At 38.7% G+C, this 18,284-nt stretch overlaps 1 protein-coding gene across 5 annotated transcripts in view; it reads left to right on the top strand.

Moving 5' to 3' along the window:
- elmo1 (engulfment and cell motility 1 (ced-12 homolog, C. elegans)) overlaps positions 1–18,284 on the top strand; it is a 119,064-nt gene that overhangs the window by 56,922 nt on the left and 43,858 nt on the right. For 3 of the 5 annotated variants that reach the window (XM_007258858.4, XM_022683221.2, XM_007258857.4), the window contains 8 exons: positions 353–504; positions 667–745; positions 4,991–5,032; positions 5,269–5,319; positions 5,788–5,910; positions 6,058–6,186; positions 11,149–11,253; positions 12,548–12,656. In XM_007258858.4, the coding sequence (XP_007258920.2) occupies positions 353–504; positions 667–745; positions 4,991–5,032; positions 5,269–5,319; positions 5,788–5,910; positions 6,058–6,186; positions 11,149–11,253; positions 12,548–12,656 (790 nt within the window). The remainder of the gene's footprint in view (positions 1–352; positions 505–666; positions 746–4,990; positions 5,033–5,268; positions 5,320–5,787; positions 5,911–6,057; positions 6,187–11,148; positions 11,254–12,547; positions 12,657–18,284) is intronic. The other 2 variants (XM_022683222.2, XM_022683223.2) reach the window with 1 other exon arrangement.

The raw sequence follows: 18,284 nt of genomic DNA on the forward strand, positions 1-18,284 counted from the left end.
TTATTAATAAGATACTTATACTTATACTTTATTAATCTAGAAACTATGACAGTACTTTAACATAAATATATAAAATTACTGCATTTGTATGCTTTGTGTTGAATTATAAATTCAAATTATAAAGTTTATTTGTTTATTGTATCCACATAAAGTTTATGAGTAATTGTACATTTTTCAACCCATTTTTTTACATTATGACCAGCCCATCTTTTTAAAATAAATAAGTAAGATGTGATGTAGTAATTATATCACTCAACCAATCATTTAAACTACATTACATTTAAACAGTAATGCTAACAGACAGTAACGGTGATCCATGCTTGCTCAGACCTTTTTTGTCTCTATGGTACAGATTGCCAGTTTTGTGTGCAAGTCCTCCATGGACTCCGCAGTGCTACAGAGATCGCTGGCCATCCTGGAGTCTATGGTGCTCAACAGTCAGGACCTCTACCAGAAGGTGGCACAAGAGATCACCATCGGCCAGCTCATGCCTCATCTCCAAGGGTACGGAGAACCGCTGTCCCACGGGAGAGCTGCTTCTGAACTTCTTTGCTCTGCGTGCAGAGATATATATCATCATTTACTATAACAAAAGAATTGACAAAGACTGAGCGTCGTTCTCTGTCCCTGTGCCTGGGGATATTGTTTTTCTCTCTCTGTGTTCAGAACGGATCAGGACATTCAGACTTACACCATTGCTGTGATTAATGCTCTGTTCCTGAAGGCCCCTGAGGAGAAGAGACAGGTACTCACACATATATTTCTCATAATGTCGTCTCTTGCTGGTAAATTGATGCATTACTGGGAGTAAGAATGAGGAATGAAATTCCTGAGCAAAAATGACTATTCAACATTACAGGATTGTATTGGTTTTAGCTCAGAAGCCCCACAAGACCCTATTTTACACTTTCTACACAACTAATGATAGCAATGCTTTGTTTGCATGTGTGGAATAAATATGTGGGTAACTCTTTAAAATAGGGCTACATTAATTAACACTACAAAACAGGATGTCTCACTAATTATTGATTTCATCAGTTGTAATTGTTAAACTGATTCAGTTATTTTTTATTTACAACACTCTTTTAATGTTTATTGATGTATTAACTAGAGTCGATAAATAATTAGTTGAGATGTTACTTAAACATTTAAATATGTTCATTACTGTCCTAAGCAGTGTTAATTGTAAGCTCAATTGTAAAGTGTTACCAGTAAGTAATATTGTTTATTAATTGTTGATATTACATTAACAGTATCGTTGCAAGCTTGATATAGCACAGGGCTGAATTATGTAAATGAGCCTCTAACCGTTTATTAAATTATATTGTGCACTGTGAGCATCCTAACCAATATCACATGAGTCCCTGCTGTTTTTTTTTTTTACAGCTTTCAGCATTCCCATTATATATGGTGCACTAAATCTTACTAGTTGTTCATCAATGTGCATATAATTTGTTGGAGGGAATACAACGCTTGTAATATGTGACATTTTAATATTGGTTGCACAGTGACAATATAGCAACAACTTTGCAAAGACATCTTAGCAGCTTTAGATTTAGAAAACTCTTAACAACACCATTGCAACATGGGATACAATAGCAGCCCCTTAGCAACAGCCTATTAACTGCTTAGAAGAAGGAAACTAAAGCTGTGCAACCATCCTGTGTTTGTTTCAGAAAATGCATCATTCTTTTTGCAACATGCTATTTTTCTATATTGTGCATTAGTATGTGTGTATGTACACCAAGTCCAAGTGTTTGTGGACACCACGTCTGATAAATGCATTCAGCTGCTTTACTTTGCACCCAACTGCTGACACAGATGTGCAAATGCACACACACAGCTTTTTAGCTCCAGTAGAGTAATAAGTATTTCTTACAGAATAGTACTTCAGTCACACTGTTGTTAATGAATTCAATCAAATCCTCACAGCAGTGCTTCAAAGCACTCTAGCTAAATTCTTCCTGAAAAGTAGAGACAGTTACTCCAACAAAAGCAGGAGGACTGTTATTTTATAGTTTATTGTTTTTTGCTGGTTTCAAAGGCAACAATGAATGATCAGGCATCCCATTACTTTTGTCCATATAGAGTACATACATACATGTCTGCATATGTGCTTGTGTGTGCGTGTGTGTGTGTGTGTGTGTGTGTGTGTGTGTGTCTGCCGTAGTACAGCACTTCAATAGCTGCTTGCTTGTTTGCCAAGTGCTGAGTTTAGCAGACCTGTGACTCTTCTCTATGCTGACGTCGACCCCTCACTGCCCACCCTGTGGCCTGTCAATCATGCAGATGCTGGACATGGCAGAGCTGCTGGTCAGCAAAGTTCCCTCCCACAAGTGTGCTTAAAATCTGAAAGTCTAAAAGTATATTAAATTCAGCTTAATGAGAAAAAATATATACACAATTAATGTAAAATAATAGAAACAGGATTTTGTGTTCTCCTAGAAGTTAATCTGCAATACTATGTAACTTTTATAATATGAAAAAACTACTAATGCTTGAAAGAAAAGAACTGAAGGATGAAGATCATTTTTTGTGTCAGCATGTCCCTGTTGGTCCCAAGATGAGCAGCAGAGCAGAAACAGCACTGGTATTAAAGCTGTTCAGTAATAATTTAGATAGTTTGAAACAGTTCCATTTTTGACTTGGTGTTTTATAATCTAGACTGTTCAGCTGCATGTTCGGCTGCATGTAGTGTCTTATTCCTTAATTCCTATTCTATTTTATTTTATTATTATTCTACTTGTTGTAAATACTGTTCTCTGCACAATAGTGGGAACCTGCACCCAAGTTTTTCACTCACATATACACCTGTACTCTGTGACGTGACAATAAATAAAAAATCTTGAATCTCTTAATTTCAGTATTAATTAACCACATGTTTACTCAAGGAACCTGCTACAATATAAAGAGGCTAGTGAGCAACCCTAGAAAAAGCCTTAAAAGTTATTTTAATAATCTCTTTTAGTGAGATCTACATATTATTTTAGGAAAACACAAAGCCTCTGCAAGGGGTTATTGATAATTAAGAGTTTCTTCAGTTACCCTATTAGTGTGAGGTATCCTTGAAGTTCTTTGTGTGTGTCTTACTGGAAATCCATATCATTTTATAGGTTTTTACATAACAATATCTGCCAATAGAATAGGACTCTCTGGAGCTGGTAAACACGAAGCTATTGGCAAAATTTCTAATGCCAAGCGTGGGCTTGGCAATACTTTTCAGATAGGTTGGGTGCAGATACTCAAAAATTCTTAAAAAAAAACTCCTTGATTTTGGAAGCAGTAATGAATGAGCAGGTGTCTCAATACTTTTGTTCATATAGTGTAGCTACCTTCCTATTTGTACAATACCGTATTTTTCGGGCTATAAGGCGCACTTAAAATACTTATTTTTTCCCAAAAATTGTCATTGCGCCTTATAATGCAGTGCGCCTTGTGTATGGATTTTGCTTGTGTTTACTGACCTCGATTTTTATGTGGTACACGGCGCTCTGTTGTGCAGAATTCCTCACCCACGCCAGAAAAAGATCCCCCTCTTGGGCTAGCGCGCGGTTACCTTTGACTGCCGTACTGCCTCTCGGCTGTGGTTCAGGGTAGCTAGTTTCCACTGTAGCTCCGTGGCCAGAACAAGGTGCCGGTAAACTTTCCTTTCCACCCGTTCTGGGGTAATAGCACAAACTGTTTCTTTTTAGCGCCCACTTCTAAGTAAAGTTAACCTCTTAACACGCGCTGGCCCACCGGCGGGCCAGAAATATTTAATATTTCATAACTGGCTGTGTTTCTGAATAGTTATGAACAGTTACAGGTTCAATATAGACATCCAATATACCATTTTAAAGCTTAGAATCTCTGCTTTTGAGCTATGTAGCGGAATATCCTTTCAGAAAATAAACATTTAGGGCGAAATATGCCTTGGTTATGATTTTAATAATTCATAACTCTCATATTTGCGTTTATCGTTCGTCCATATTTCATCGAATGCGGTCATGTCATACACCATTCGAACCGTCTGGCTCTCCGGATTCCAGAACTGTGCTTTTACTGTAGGATGTATGTTTCATGAATTAGAGCTGCGTCAGAGCGCATGTTTCCAGTAATAAAAGGCTCTCCTTTTGTCCTGGGGTAACCTCCGGTCACTGCCGCCACCCCCCGAACACACACCCGCGCTCAGCCACAGGTCCTACCTTCAAAACGCGTCCAGACTAAAGAGAATCCATCAATCCAGTCTCCTGTAATCCACAGTTATATCCAAACAGCGCTGGAAATCACTTCATCCAGAAATGAAACTTATCCAATCTTTATCTCTGTTTTAAAACCGTTTTATTCACCGAATTCGGCACAACACGCTATTATAGTCAGAAGCCTCGCGGAGTAATGCGGTACTTGCTGTGCTTCAACATAATATTATGGTCTGTCGGAGCGTTGCGGCTACCGTTGTCAGGAGCGTCGCGGAGTAATACGTACTTGCTGTGCTTGTTGATTTATTGCTCAGAGATGTTGTTATTTTTCACAGATATTGTGAAGGATTTATTGCTCAGAGTTATTGTTACTGATATAAATAAAGTTTCATTTAGTGCGCCTTATAATCCAGTGCGCCTTGTGTATGGACTAACACTAAAAATAGACCGTTCACTCATCGTGCGCCTTATAATACGGTGCGCCTTATAGTCCGAAAAATACGGTACCTGTATAGTGTGTAATATGGAGCTAAATACTCGTATTGTGTATAATAGTTTGTAGTTAAATTGCTTATTGGCCTATTTGTAAAGTAAGCAGGGTGCTCTTCAGTCCTCATGCAGGCTTATTAGGAGGCACAGAGATGTGATGAAACTGCAGCTGGGTATAAAATCCAGGGTTAAGATGATGTGCACTTGTTTCGCTGACTCACTGCTCTCTCCTTCTCTGCAATACTAACAGAATTCCTCTGCCTCTCCTCCCTCTGACTCTCTCTGTTTCTCTGCTTCTTCCCCTCGCTGCGTGCTAACGATAGTTTGATGAGAGCAATGTGAACATCCTTGATTGCCCCCTCACCGTAAGTGCATTCTGATTTGGTTCCAGCCCCTCTGATGTGCAGTGTGGTGTTAGAGTACAGCTACTTGTTCAGTGTCTTGTCTGTGAAAATGAGAAAATGTGTCTGTGTGAGCTGATCTCATGCTGATCATGTGGAGATCAGTGGATGAGCCGGCTGTTCTGTTCTGTTGTGTCTGTCGTGTCTGGGCTGTTTGTGTGTGTGATATATGTGATGTATCTCTTTGTGTTCTCCTGCAGGAGATGTCTCATATTCTCGCACAGAAGCAGCTGCGCTCCATTATTCTCCAGGTAAGCAGCTCTATTTCTCTCTCTCTCTTTTTCTCTCTCTCTCTTTATCTTTCTCTCTCTCTCTCTCTTTCTCCCCCTAATTTTATTTATTTATTTTTTTTTTTCGCTTTCTAATTGTTTTTTCTTTAGTTTTCTATACTTTTTATTTCTTAGACTCTGTATATTATTTATATCCTATCCCCTCTTTCTTTCTTTCTTTTTTCTTTCTTTCTTTCGTTCTCCACTGTGTTTGTCTTTCTCTTTCTTCCTGTTGACTCACACTCTACTTTTTCATTTTCTCACCCTGCTGTTTTAACTTTATATTTCTCACTAGTGTAGTGACTTATTCTTTCTCTTACTCTCTCTTTCTCTTTCTCTCTCTCTCTTTTTCTCTCTATACTCTCTCTTTCCTCCATTTACCCTTTTGGGGCCTCGAGAAAAGAGTGTGTTTCAGCTTTGTTTCACTGATTTCTGCTCATCTTTCTTCAGAACGTCATTAGGAGCAACAAACCCATTAACGAGGAGATGGCCCACCAGCTCTACATGCTGCAGGTCTTGACATTTAACCTTTTGGAGGACCGCATGATGACCAAGATGGATCCTCAGGATCAGGTGTGTCTCTGCCCTTGATGTGTAAATCAGCTCTTCAGTCTGTGTGATAATTTCTTAATCTTCTCTCTCTCTCTTTCTCTGTTTCTCACTGTCTCTATATCTTTCTCCTTCTTCCTCTTTTTCTTCCTCTGTCTCTCTGTCTCATAGGCCCAGAGAGATATCATCTTTGAGTTGCGCAGGATTGCCTTCGATGTCGAGTGTGATTCCAACAACAGCGGCAGTATTGATAAGCGCAAGTCCATGTACACCAGAGACTATAAGAAGCTTGGTTTCATCGTAAGTCTGTTTCACAGCTCACACCCACATTTGGATTGCCTTGTTGTTTATTCCCAAATGCTCGGTAGTGCCTCTCGCTGAGGCCTCTAAACTGTAATGCTTTGTTTTGAAGCATGCTGTAAACACTCAGCACCCCCCAGTAAGCTGTGTGCTACAGCTCTGGAGTTAACAGGCAACATAATTTGGCATAATATGTTACCCGGTCCCCTGTTCCCTCCTGCTTGCTTGAGAGGAGAAGGAAGCTGGGGTGCTGCTTTTAAGCCGTGATAACACGTACATGTTGTCCTAGGCATTAGGGTTGTCACAATATTGACTTAGAAATTCCAGTAATTGTCAAGTTCTTCAGAACGAATTGTTAAAAAGTCTCTTTAATATTTAAATCTATGGAAAAATATATCGGGGCAACTACATAATGATGCTTTAACATTACAGAGTGGTTTCCCAAACCAATATCTAGCCTAGTCTTTGACTACAAAGCATTTTAAATGGAGATTTTCCTTTAAAAGGAACATTTGCCTAGGACTAGCCTTAATCTAGTCTAGTGGAAAATCAACCTTTTGTTCTTCAGCATTTGACAACCCCATTTTGCATCTGTGTTTGCTGTTGGTTTTGGATTATCTAGTGAATTATTAGTGAATAATTCACACATCTATTTCGGTGCTCTAGCCTGGATATTACTTGATAGCACTGGTCGAGGGGATTTATATAGAATCAATCTCCATAATGTGTTTAAAAAAAACAACAACAAAAAAAAAAACATTTCTTATTTGCTGACAACTATTTTTTGCCTACAGGCTCTATCACTGTAGACTGGTGTGTAGATTTACCAAAAATACTGTCTTTTTCAGTTGTTTTATTTTTTTCAAATGTATTTGAATGTAAATGTATTTAGATATTGTACAAGAAAACGCGAGGGAGTTTAAGTTTTAGTTTCTGAGACAAGGTGACAGCCATGATAGCAACCCAGCAAACGCTGTGCCTAAATTATCACTTGCCTCAAATCTTGAGAAGTTGAAAATAGCAGTGGTTCATATAAAATACATGCTGCCATAAATTTTTATGTTGCTGTGCAGTGTAATTTCAAAAAGCTATACAGTATGAGAAAGTGTGTACTGATATCAGTATGCAGTTCACATAAATGCTGAAAATGCTTTTGATAAAGTTTGATATTTGGCCAAACTATTATTTTAAGCATGAAAAGGAACCCAGCTGTTCGTTTTGGGTTGAAGAGGAGATAGATCCACATGCTCTGCAGAGGATATCCAGAGCTCATCATTTTCTCTATAGCCTGCTGTGAAATGTGTCTTCTAACTTTATTGCATGTCCAAATGTATGAGAGAATGACCGTAAAATCTTGAGCAAATTCAGTGGTAGACTGTGCCAGGCATATCCTTTAAGTTTATGTGTGCTGCAGGCCAGATTATGGGATACAGATTCAGCTAACAAAGCTGGAAAATGAGATTCTGCTTAATGTGGCATCACCAAATTATGTATTTGTTTCTCTCAGTTTTCTTCCACAGTTTAGTCATTTCAAAATCCCACCCACTTGTAGTTAGGACTCCCACTATCCTGTCAGCTCTAGGAGAATAAAGGCTAGCAATGAAGCTTTTCCCCTGAGACACTAAAAGACATAAGATGCTGTTAAATAGCTTATATCCTGCATTTATCTTCTGTTTTATATGATTCCTTGAGGTTGCATGTGTGCATATAATGTTTGTAGTTTTATGTTCCAGTAATGGCCACAATTTGTTTGTATCTGCCCATTTTAAAATGTATATTTTTCTTTTATTATGAAACAAGCTGTTTACTGTGCCTTAAGGACATATAAAAGATGAATGAGCTCTGCTCTAATTGGATATTTTGCATTCATTTAATAATAAACATTCAAAAAGCATTGAGAGCTTAAGCAGTCCTGTAAGCTGTGGTGTTGTGACATTGTCAACTTTGTCATATCAGAGGATTGATTAATAAATAAGGAATGATTAAATATGAGCTGTTTTCTGCAGTTTACATATATGAACTAGAGTGAGTGGTTTATTTTTAAACTTGAATAATACACTGACATGCTAAAAGTTTTGGAGTAGTAGTACGCACATAGATCTTTGAGTGTAACCTTAGTTGGTGGCTTGGGAATACCCACTTATTTATTTAAGTTGTGAGGTGTTGTGAACTGTTGGAGTTCAAGCAAGGCCTGATAGTAGGTGCTTGGTGGATCGGACATTCAATTTCTGAAGATGTGCAGGCATTTATTTTAGTAAACTAGAAAACAATGCACCATAGAAGCTATTGCCATCTATTGACAAATTAATTTTCTTTGAAGGAAATTATTTTTTTCATGATTTAGACTCTTTAATGCAGCATCATTGGAGAGCTAACACTGCCAGAACTGTTATGTCAGTAAATGGACACTCATACTGGCTTGCATTCTACAGCTTAATCATGGCAAATATCACAGAGCTAATGGCTACTGAAGAGTGTATAGGGTGAGTGGCAGAGAGACAGTATAAAGAGCATTTATAAGAGAGAGAGAGGAAGGCAGGCAGTGAGGTCGGAGAGCATGAGAAAGCGTATCAGTGGTAGTGGCTTGATGAGGGGTAAGCTAAAGCTGTCATTTTCTACTAAACCCCCTGAGCCGCCAGGGGCTCGCTAAAGACCCCTCTCATGCTGCCGTGTGCTGCCCACTGATAAGGCCATCCTTAAAATCCTGCAGTGCGGTTAAAACCTCCTCTCACACACACACTTGTACAACCACACACACTGACCCAGGGTGCAGTCATGCTAAGCCCAGCAGGTAGAAGGTAAGTTTGCAGACTGGAACTCTTGCTCGTCTGTGTTGAAGGAGCAGACGATGTTTGTTTGCTTGTAGCAGTGTCAAGTAAGGTGTGTTTGGACCAGATATCTTAATAACATTTTTAAAATATCTTAAAAAATGTAGGTTCTGGTTCTGAGGGCAGCCCACAATGAGCTCAGTGCTCTCTGTGTCACACTGTTTTGCGACTTTCCTTATTTTACCTAATTTGGGATCTCTTTGTTCTTTAATTCTCTTCTTATTTCTCTCATTTTCTTGCTCTTATCTTTCTATCTGTTTTTCTTGTTTTCTCTTTCTACTTTTCCTATTCCTTTTTTTTCGTTCATTTGCTTTCTCTCTCCGTTTCTGTCTTCTTTCTTTCATATCCCCTTTCATCATCCTCTTTTTTTTCTTTTTCTCTCTCTCTCTCCTCTATTTCCATCCCTGTCTTAACCTCTTACTCTTTTCTTGTGCTCTCACTCATCTTTCTCTACAGCTCTATATTACCCATAAGCTCTTGCTGTCTTTTTCTTGTGCTCTCTTGTTCTCTCTCATGCTCTCTGTCTTTCTCAATATGTCCTTAAATCTTCATCAAGCATCGGCTGTCTTGCTGTCATTCTCTTGCACTACCTCTCTTATGCTCTCTTGCTCTGTCTTTCTCTCTCTCTTTTCTATAGTTCTCACATATTGACTTGCTCTCTTCCTTGCTTTCTTTCTTTTCATTCACCCTCTTACTCTTTTCTTTCTTTCACTTGCTTTCTTTCACTGTTTTTGTCTTTCTCACGCTCATCTCTCTTTAATGTCCCCCTTCATCATCCTCTTTCTTTTTTTTCCTATTGTTCTCTCTATCTCTTCTATTTCCATCCCTGTCTAAACCTCTTACTCTTTTCTCGTGCTCTCACTCATTTCTTTCTCTACCGCTCTCTATTACCCATAAGCTCTTGCTGTCTTTTTCTTGTGCTCTCTTGTTATCTTTCATTCTATTAGTTTTTCTCACTGTCCTTAAATCTCCATCAAGCATAGGCTGTCTTGCTGTCTTTCTCTTGCACCCTCTCTCTCATGCTCTTTCTCTCTTTTTTCTATAGTATTCTCACATATTGACTTGCTCTCTTCCTCGCTGTCTTTCTATTGCTTTCTCTTGCTCTCTCTCTCTTTCTCATTCTTCCTATCTCCATCTCTGTGTGTGGTACTCTTCCATGCCAGAAGTCATGGAATGGCAGTATGTAAAGTCCATGGTAAAGCGACATGATTAATCAGAGTGTGAGTGAGGCCTGATAGTGTGTGGAAAGGGTCATTCCTTTTCTAAAAGTGTGTTCCACAGCGTCACATGTGTAATAGAAACAGGTCCTAGAGGGCATTACCATGCCTCTAGTAATGATCATGACCAGCATCAGTCATTTTTACATTTTTCACTAATTTAAGTTATTGGTATGGCATTTAACTTCCAAAGAGGATGGTCTGTTTTAAGCATGCAGTTCTCTGATGATGGGCAGTAGAAGACTAAGTCTAAACTATCCTCTTACATTTCTCTGTTTGTGATTTTCTCAAAATGTCCATGAGCATTACACAGATTGCTTTTCATCACCCGTCTTAATATTTTCCTATATGCACAGTATATGTGTGTGAATGTGGGCCTAAGCGTGAGGTTAATGTGCCATTGGAGATAGCTCTTTGCCTTATCTTTAATCAGCCATGGCTCTGCTCATCTCTTAGCCCCCCAGGGGCCCAGCAGGCAGCCCGAGCCCCATTGCTCGCTCAGGCTCAGGCTGACGATGAGAGCCAGAGCTGAAATCCAGCCAGACATCTGCAAAGCTCACATCCTTCATGGCAGCCATTTCACATTGTCTGGAAAGCTCTGACTGGTTTAAAGTAGACAGACACATAAAGAGAAGAGATATCAGTGTCTTCATGAGGCTTGTGTGGCTTTTTTTGTGGGTGGGTGATACGTGAGACTATGTTAGCACTGTTTTGCTTCGTGATGGCTGGAAGGAAGTTTTCCAGTAATTGAACCTACATAAAAGTTTTCTTATTATTGTTTGCTCATAGTCTTTTACATGCATGCTCATATCATTACACTGTTGTGGAGCAATGCTTGAGTGAGTGTAACTGTGTAATTGGACTGAAACTTTCTGATTTCTGTGAAAATATAATGAGTGCCCATCATTCTCTCTTAGAACCATGTGAACCCAGCGGTGGACTTCACACAGATTCCTCCAGGGATGCTGGCTCTGGATAATATGCTCTATTTCGCCAGACACCACCAGGATTCATATATCAGGGTAAGACCATCTCTTTCCTCTCCGGGCTATGTAGTGGGAAGCCACTAATAAGCCCATTTATAAGAGCTGGGTAAACAATTTTATCATATAATATATGTACCATAACAGTTTTAGGCAAATAAACACATTATTTAATACAATTTATCTCAGCACTAAGACTGTTTTTGCTTTTACAAGCTCTACATTATGTTAGAACATAAACAGATAAGTGTAAAGAAAGTGTTTGAAATCTTGTGAGTTTGCCAGTATAAAGAACAAAACCTGGTTCCAGATTTCTCCTGGATGCCCCCAGCCAGCACCCACAGTGGATGTGTTCAGTTCCATCAGCGGCGCTTACCTGATTAAACGCCATTTTAGCACTGATTTATCAAACCACAAGTCTAAAAATCTGAGCATAGACATTCAGCACTGCTTGTAACACACATGCAAGTCATATTTTTAAGTATTGGGTGGGTTCAAACAAAGTGTGCTATCTTCTGAACTGTGCATCAGGTCCAGATGTGAATCCCTGAAAATATAAGTTGAAATGATGATCTTTGTTATTTACAGCAGAAATAAAGTTTTTTTTTCCCCTTATTCTTCCTAATAACAACTTATGACACACCTAATGCCTGATTTGCTGTTGATTATCTGAGATATAAAAATATTGAATATTGAGTCTTTGTAACCTTTAAGATGTCCAAATATTTGCACAGACTACATGATTGAGTTTTTGTTTTGTGTTGTGGGGTTTACGTTTGCTTAAATTTGAAGGCTGTGTTTATGACTTTTTAAAATGTTTAAAACTGTTCTCATAATTTTTTTGTAAGTATAGTTGTTTTTCTTTTTTAAAAAGCAATTATTAATATGTCCCCTTGTTATGCAGCTCATTAATCTGCTTGTGTTCTGTGTGCTACCAGAAAAAGATGAAACGAAACCGCTTAAAAATCCCTTCAAATCCACCTTTGTCCAGTAGTAGCTCCATTATCCTGAACACTGGCAAAAGCTATAATCCAGCTCTGTGGAGGCCTCATTCATTTATTGGTTCCTGGAAAGGGTCAAGCATCCCTCTCAAAGTGTCTCCTGAGAACATGATGCCATTGCGGCCACAACTATAACACCATGAATCCAGGTTTAGTTCAGTTTAGGGCAAACTGTCAAATGTCTGTTTGAACGTCCACCTGGTGAAAACAGCCATTCCTTATGTCTTCATTCCTGTGTATGTGAATCACGGATTGTGTTCAGAGCCAGCACTTTCATTTAAAACCACCTAAAAGTGAACTCTAATAACACTCTGTTTTGCATGTGATTTCAGATTGTCCTGGAGAACAGCAGTCGAGAAGACAAGCATGAATGTCCGTTTGGCCGCAGCAGCATCGAGCTCACCAAGATGCTGTGTGAGATCCTTAAAGTAGGAGAACTACGTAAGTAAATTGCTTTTGTTTTTGGTTAAGGGTTAAGACAGGAATGCATCACAAATGAAGTAAAATGAGTTGTGTTTACACTAGGCCTGTCACAGGAAATATTATATATATATATTTTAGTACACATTGTTACAGCAATAAACATTAAACTATAATTTTAGGACCATTTTATGCCACTAAAGTAATGATAATATAATAGCATAATAGTGCTAGTTACACCCTTTTAAAAAGTAATAAACTTAGGAATATTGAGAGATTTGAGTTTGAATGTTCAAAAAAACTTTAATTAAAAATAAACACATTTTTAAACAAAGTCACAATACCTGCTGGGTCCTGTTATTGGGTTTTCTTCAGATCACAAAACTCCCTGTTCAGCATGAAAAACAGTTTAAGTCAAGGATCTGGAAATTTTAGATAATCAAAAAAGTAAATTATCATGGTCATGTCCATACTGGATTAATCGATAACATAATTATTGTAACAGGCCTAATTCACACTGGCTGTAGAGTTTGACACAAAGAACAAGAATCAAGCAGGAGACTGTGTAGCTTCTGTAGAATGGCTGTGTGTAAATATTTTGCCTGGTTTTATTGGCTGGCTTACAAGAAGACAAGTGTACAATTTCACTTAATTTTGGTCAAACACCTGCTAGTTTGCATATGCAAAAATTCCAACATTCAATTTTATTTGAAGTACAGTGCCAGCTTTAATATTATAGATTAAAGCAAGGTGAGTCTCTGTCCCCCTTTCTCTCTTTCTCTGTCTCTCTCTCTCTCTGTCTCTGTCTCTCTGTATCTCTGTGTCTCTCTCTCTCTGTCTCTCTCTCTCTCTCTCTCTCTCTCTCTCACTCTCTTTCTCTCTCCCTCTGTCCTTCTTCTCCGTCTCTGTCTCTCTCTGTCTCTCTCTCTCTGTCTCTCTCTCTCTCTCTCTCTCTCTCTCCATCTCTCTCTCTCTCTGTCCTTCTTCTCTGTCTCTTTCTGATTGAAAGTAAACTGTCTCCCACAGTGAAGATAAAAGCAGCCATTAGACTTTATAATTGTGTGGAAGTTCATTGATTAATAATGTTGAGGGCCTAACACTCACCCTCTCTCTGAATTGCCCTTTTCCCTCTCCTTCATGTCTGTGCTGGGCTAGTTAGAACTAACTGTGACATTCAGTTGGCCTGGCCTAGGTCTGACCCAAACTGCATCTGCACTCATAACAATAAAAGTACCTCAGATGGTTATTTGAGCACTGCTCCTTGTGGTTCCATGAAGAACCTAGTTTTTAATAGAGATGTGTGTGAGTGTGAAAAAGCTAATTAATGTCTAAAGATTCTTAAAAAAAAATCTCATATGTACAGTTTTATGTTTAGTCCAGGTGAAGTTTATAGCAAGAATATGTTTGGTGCGTCATGTTTACTTGTTTAACTTCCATTTTTTAAGAGACATTACGAAAAAGAATGCTGTAATAATTCTAAAAAGAATTCAATTTCAGTTTGTGTTGCTTTATTATTAGGTATTAAACTCTAATACACATCCGACATGCAGCAGTGCAACTCTGTCTGAACTGCCAGATCAGAATTCATGCAATGTCTCATGCAAAGGAGAAGAAAAAAATCTACATGAGGAGAAGGGAAAATGTATGACAGCAGTCAGGGAGGTTTTCATGGTGAGATGGCGGACCTCATTAGAAACCACACATCATAACAGCTCCATGTTTAAAGAAATTTCTATAGAATGTCTGAACACAGCCAGATGAAGACGTGGCCATAGCGTCAAAATAAAAAAATAGTTTAAAGAAACCATAGACTTATAATAATGCATCTTTTTACAGTGACATTTAATGCATTTTTATTGATAAGCCCAGCTGTTAGTCCTGGAACTTGATGTCTTTTGTGATGCTGCTAGAGCATATGGGTCTGTTTATGGGTTTAGATATTTCAGATTTAGGTCACATTTAAAACATAGTCTGAACAGCCTTAAAATACACCCCATTTGGTGAAAAGAGAAAAAAGTTTAACAACTGTAACAATTGGCTGCTTCTTCAAATAATGCACTGATTTAAATCTGTGTTTGATTTGTAATGCATCTCATTTGGTCTTACATTTCTTAAGCACTCCTCTGTAAGCAGTTCTAGTTTTTAATAATAGTTGTAGCATAGTGTAGTGTCAGAGATCAGCCAGTGAGAAAAAAAGAGAGAGACAGAGACAGAATCTCCTGTCAGTGGGGGAAAAAATCGCTGTCCTCAAAAATCTAGACCCCTTTAAGAGCTTACTCCTGGTTTGGGTTGCTTTGCTTTGATTTCCAAGCACTCAGGCATACCCAGCACAAAGAGTTTTCACACCTCTCTGGAGGGCAAAGAAATGCAAAAGCGTAATAAATCTGTTGCTTTGTTCAGTCACGCACAATTTGAGGCAGTGCCTCCTGAAGCAGGACCCGCAACAAATCCTTCGCCATTTGTGGCTCACCCACTGATTCACTGCATACTATTAAACACTCCAGCAAGAGAATGAGGCTCAGCTACTGTCTGCGGCAAGGCTTTTCCTCATTTGAAAACTCTATTTGACAGTGTTATGCAGGTAAGCAGGGCGGAGGTATTAGCTACTGTGCAGACAGCTTCTGGGAAGTAACAACGGTATTATTTGGAGACATGCATTCAGAAGATCTCAGCTGTAGATCTAAAGTACCGTACTGTAGAGTTATGGGAGCTGAGGAGGCGTAACGAGACATGAGAGGAAGATAATGTCATCCCGTGTTGGTCTCTAAATGCTTTAGAATGTGTGGGCTTCGGCATGCCAACACAGTCAACCGTTAATCCACCAAAAACTTAATTAAGTGAATTAGCAGAGGAAGCTGGATGTAATTCCTCATTAAAGAGTAATGCGCTCCTCTCGGAGCCTGAGCCGGAAAAAAGCCTTCTACTGATGAGCGAAACTCCTCTTCAGAGAAAACTCTTCCTTTAAACTTGCGGCTGATTGGGAAATCGGGATGAAAAATAGATTATTTAGAATTAATCTTGATGCAATAATCCATCTTTGTGAATCATCGTCTTTTTACACCCTCATAAAGTGTCAGTAAGTATTAGAAGACGGGTACTGCTTTAATCTAGAGCTGTTTATTAGTAATTGTGATCAGTAAAAAGGCTTGAAGCAGTTCTGCATGTCCTTTTACATCCAATGCCCTTCTATAATAAGATACAGCACCGGTGGGGTGCAGAAGATTTGGTTAATTTGACAGATGCAAGCAAATTAGGTCAAGATCTGGGAGCTGGACTTGGTCCATAAGCTGAACATTCTGCTTCCACTGACTTTGCACCAACATATATAGTTAATAAAAATATCACATATTATTAATCAGTTGAGTGCATCTATCAAGAAAAATGATCTTCAGAGCAGCATGAATCTCACAGTTGATGCTGGATGTGTCAAAGTTGCCTCCTATCTAGAAGCATGATCTTTAGAGCAGCGTCTGTGCCAGAACAGTCTCAGAAGTTGCCATATATCTTGAGACATGATCTTTAGAGGAGGCTGCATCTCAAGGCTGATAATAGATGTCTCAGAAGTTGCCACCTTTTTATAAACAGGATCCTCAGTGCTGCACGAATCTCATGGCTGATGCTAGATGTGTTGGGAAGGGATGTGTATCATGGGAAATTGCTGGTCTGCAAAGTTTGCAAGAAAAATTGTCAGTTGATGCTCAATAGATGTCATGGCATGTTGGTCATTGACTCATTGAAGAATTTTATGTCATGTTAGGAAAACTATTCTGTGTATTGAGTAGCATGAAACATTATTGTGTCCAAATGGGCTTAATCTAAATTAACTGAAGGGTAATCTTATAAGGGATGTTTAGATACACTGTGCCACCTCAATGGGTGTCAGGAACCTTAACATGTGGTAAGAAAGCTTTACCCACATCTTATCACTGTCACAATTGGCGGTTGACACTGAACACCAAACTGCTCTGTAAACTCTGATTCTTTTATCAAAATGAGTCAACAATAATCTTGTCTTGACCAGGCAAATTTCTTTCTCTTCTCACTTTTAACGCTAACTAGTAATTTGCTGTCTTGTTCTTTGTTAACATCAGCACCTGACACAGTCTTCAGCTGTTATATCCCTGTGAGACAAAGCAAGCAATATAGATGAGTGAAGGGTTTAGTTCATGAAGATAGGGATTATTAGTATTCAGAATGTCCTTCAATGTAGGCTGTTATAGTGCTTTTTTTTTTACAAACTATGTTAATAGGCACTAACTAATTAATAGGCCAAATGCATGTGAATTAGTAGATTTTGACAGCTAAAATTTAAAATGGAACTTCTTGGGTGATGAACTTCTACTCATCACTAATACATTTGGTTGTGATTTGCATGTTTGTAGACTGCTAGTTTGCCTGTTTGGCTAGTCTCCATTTTCTTTGAAAATTTCCTCTCGTTTTGCTTTTCTTACCCCTATCAATAAATCCTTGAGAAGAATGTATCTGAAGAACATTAGAAAACCGAGAGATTGGTAATCTCTGCTATACACAAGCTACATTTAGGGTTATTACTTAAATGTGACCAGTTTTAGAGCTTCCAAGTTTGGGCTGATTTTGGAAATGCTGCTCTTTTTTATTTTATTATTATTATTTTTTGTATCTATTTTTGTAAGCTTTCAAATGTTAACTTTATAGGAGAAACAAAAAAAACACTTTTTTGAGAAATCTGTGTTAAAAATTACTGAAGAACTATTTTGGACCAGTTTTCTTGTTGTCTATCAGTGGAAAAAACGTCCATAATTAACAATGGACAGATCAGAGAGAGTGGAAATGATTGTGACTGGTGGCATCTGGCTAGATTTATCCATATGAACAGACAGGTACCAGAAATCACGTCCACATTTAATGCAGGAAGCCCCACCCACGTCCTCTAGTTCAGTGCAGCATTCTTCAGCTTCTATGTGGTATGGCAAAAGTCATGTGACAAGGTACTTGCACTTCTACTTATATATAAATGTAGGGGATGTATGTAATAAACTGGGAACTGGGTATATTTTGTAGTGATTTGGGGGCTTTCATTTGCTTTGTACTACTGTCAACATATGCATTATTCACCACCCGTCAAGGTGTCCCTGCCTCACCTCATCTATGAGACTCACGGCATCTGAAAGATTTATAGCTTCCTGTGTTTCTCTACCCAAAGCCTTTAATGGAATCTGTGATGGTCAGGCAGGGAGTGATGGCTTTTTGTTCCTTGGTTTAAAAAGCACATGTAATATTTATTATGGGATTGAAAGTGACAGGAGACAGAAATATCTCTCCTTATTGATTCATGGTGTTATCACACTTTTTTTTTGGGGGGTGGGAATAGAATCACAGCTCAGGGTGACCAGGCTGATGGAATGGAGCCAGGCTTATATTTGTCTTTGACTTGGGGCAGTGAGAAGTTTGGATGGATAGATGTATGTAAGCAATGAGGTCACCCTGATGTCACCTCAGTGTCGACACGTTGAGTCTGTCATGTCTCCAATGGCAGGTAGTGGTATTAAGGACGTCAGCAGCATGCCATCACCTTGCATCTGCAGGAACAAGGTTCCTGAGGTGTCTACTGGGCTTTACATGCTTCCTACTGAGACGTGACACACTTTCTGGACTGACACCAAGCATCAT

This window comes from Astyanax mexicanus, chromosome 3, assembly GCF_023375975.1.
Source record: "Astyanax mexicanus isolate ESR-SI-001 chromosome 3, AstMex3_surface, whole genome shotgun sequence".
In the NCBI taxonomy this organism is placed as follows: domain Eukaryota; kingdom Metazoa; phylum Chordata; class Actinopteri; order Characiformes; family Acestrorhamphidae; genus Astyanax; species Astyanax mexicanus.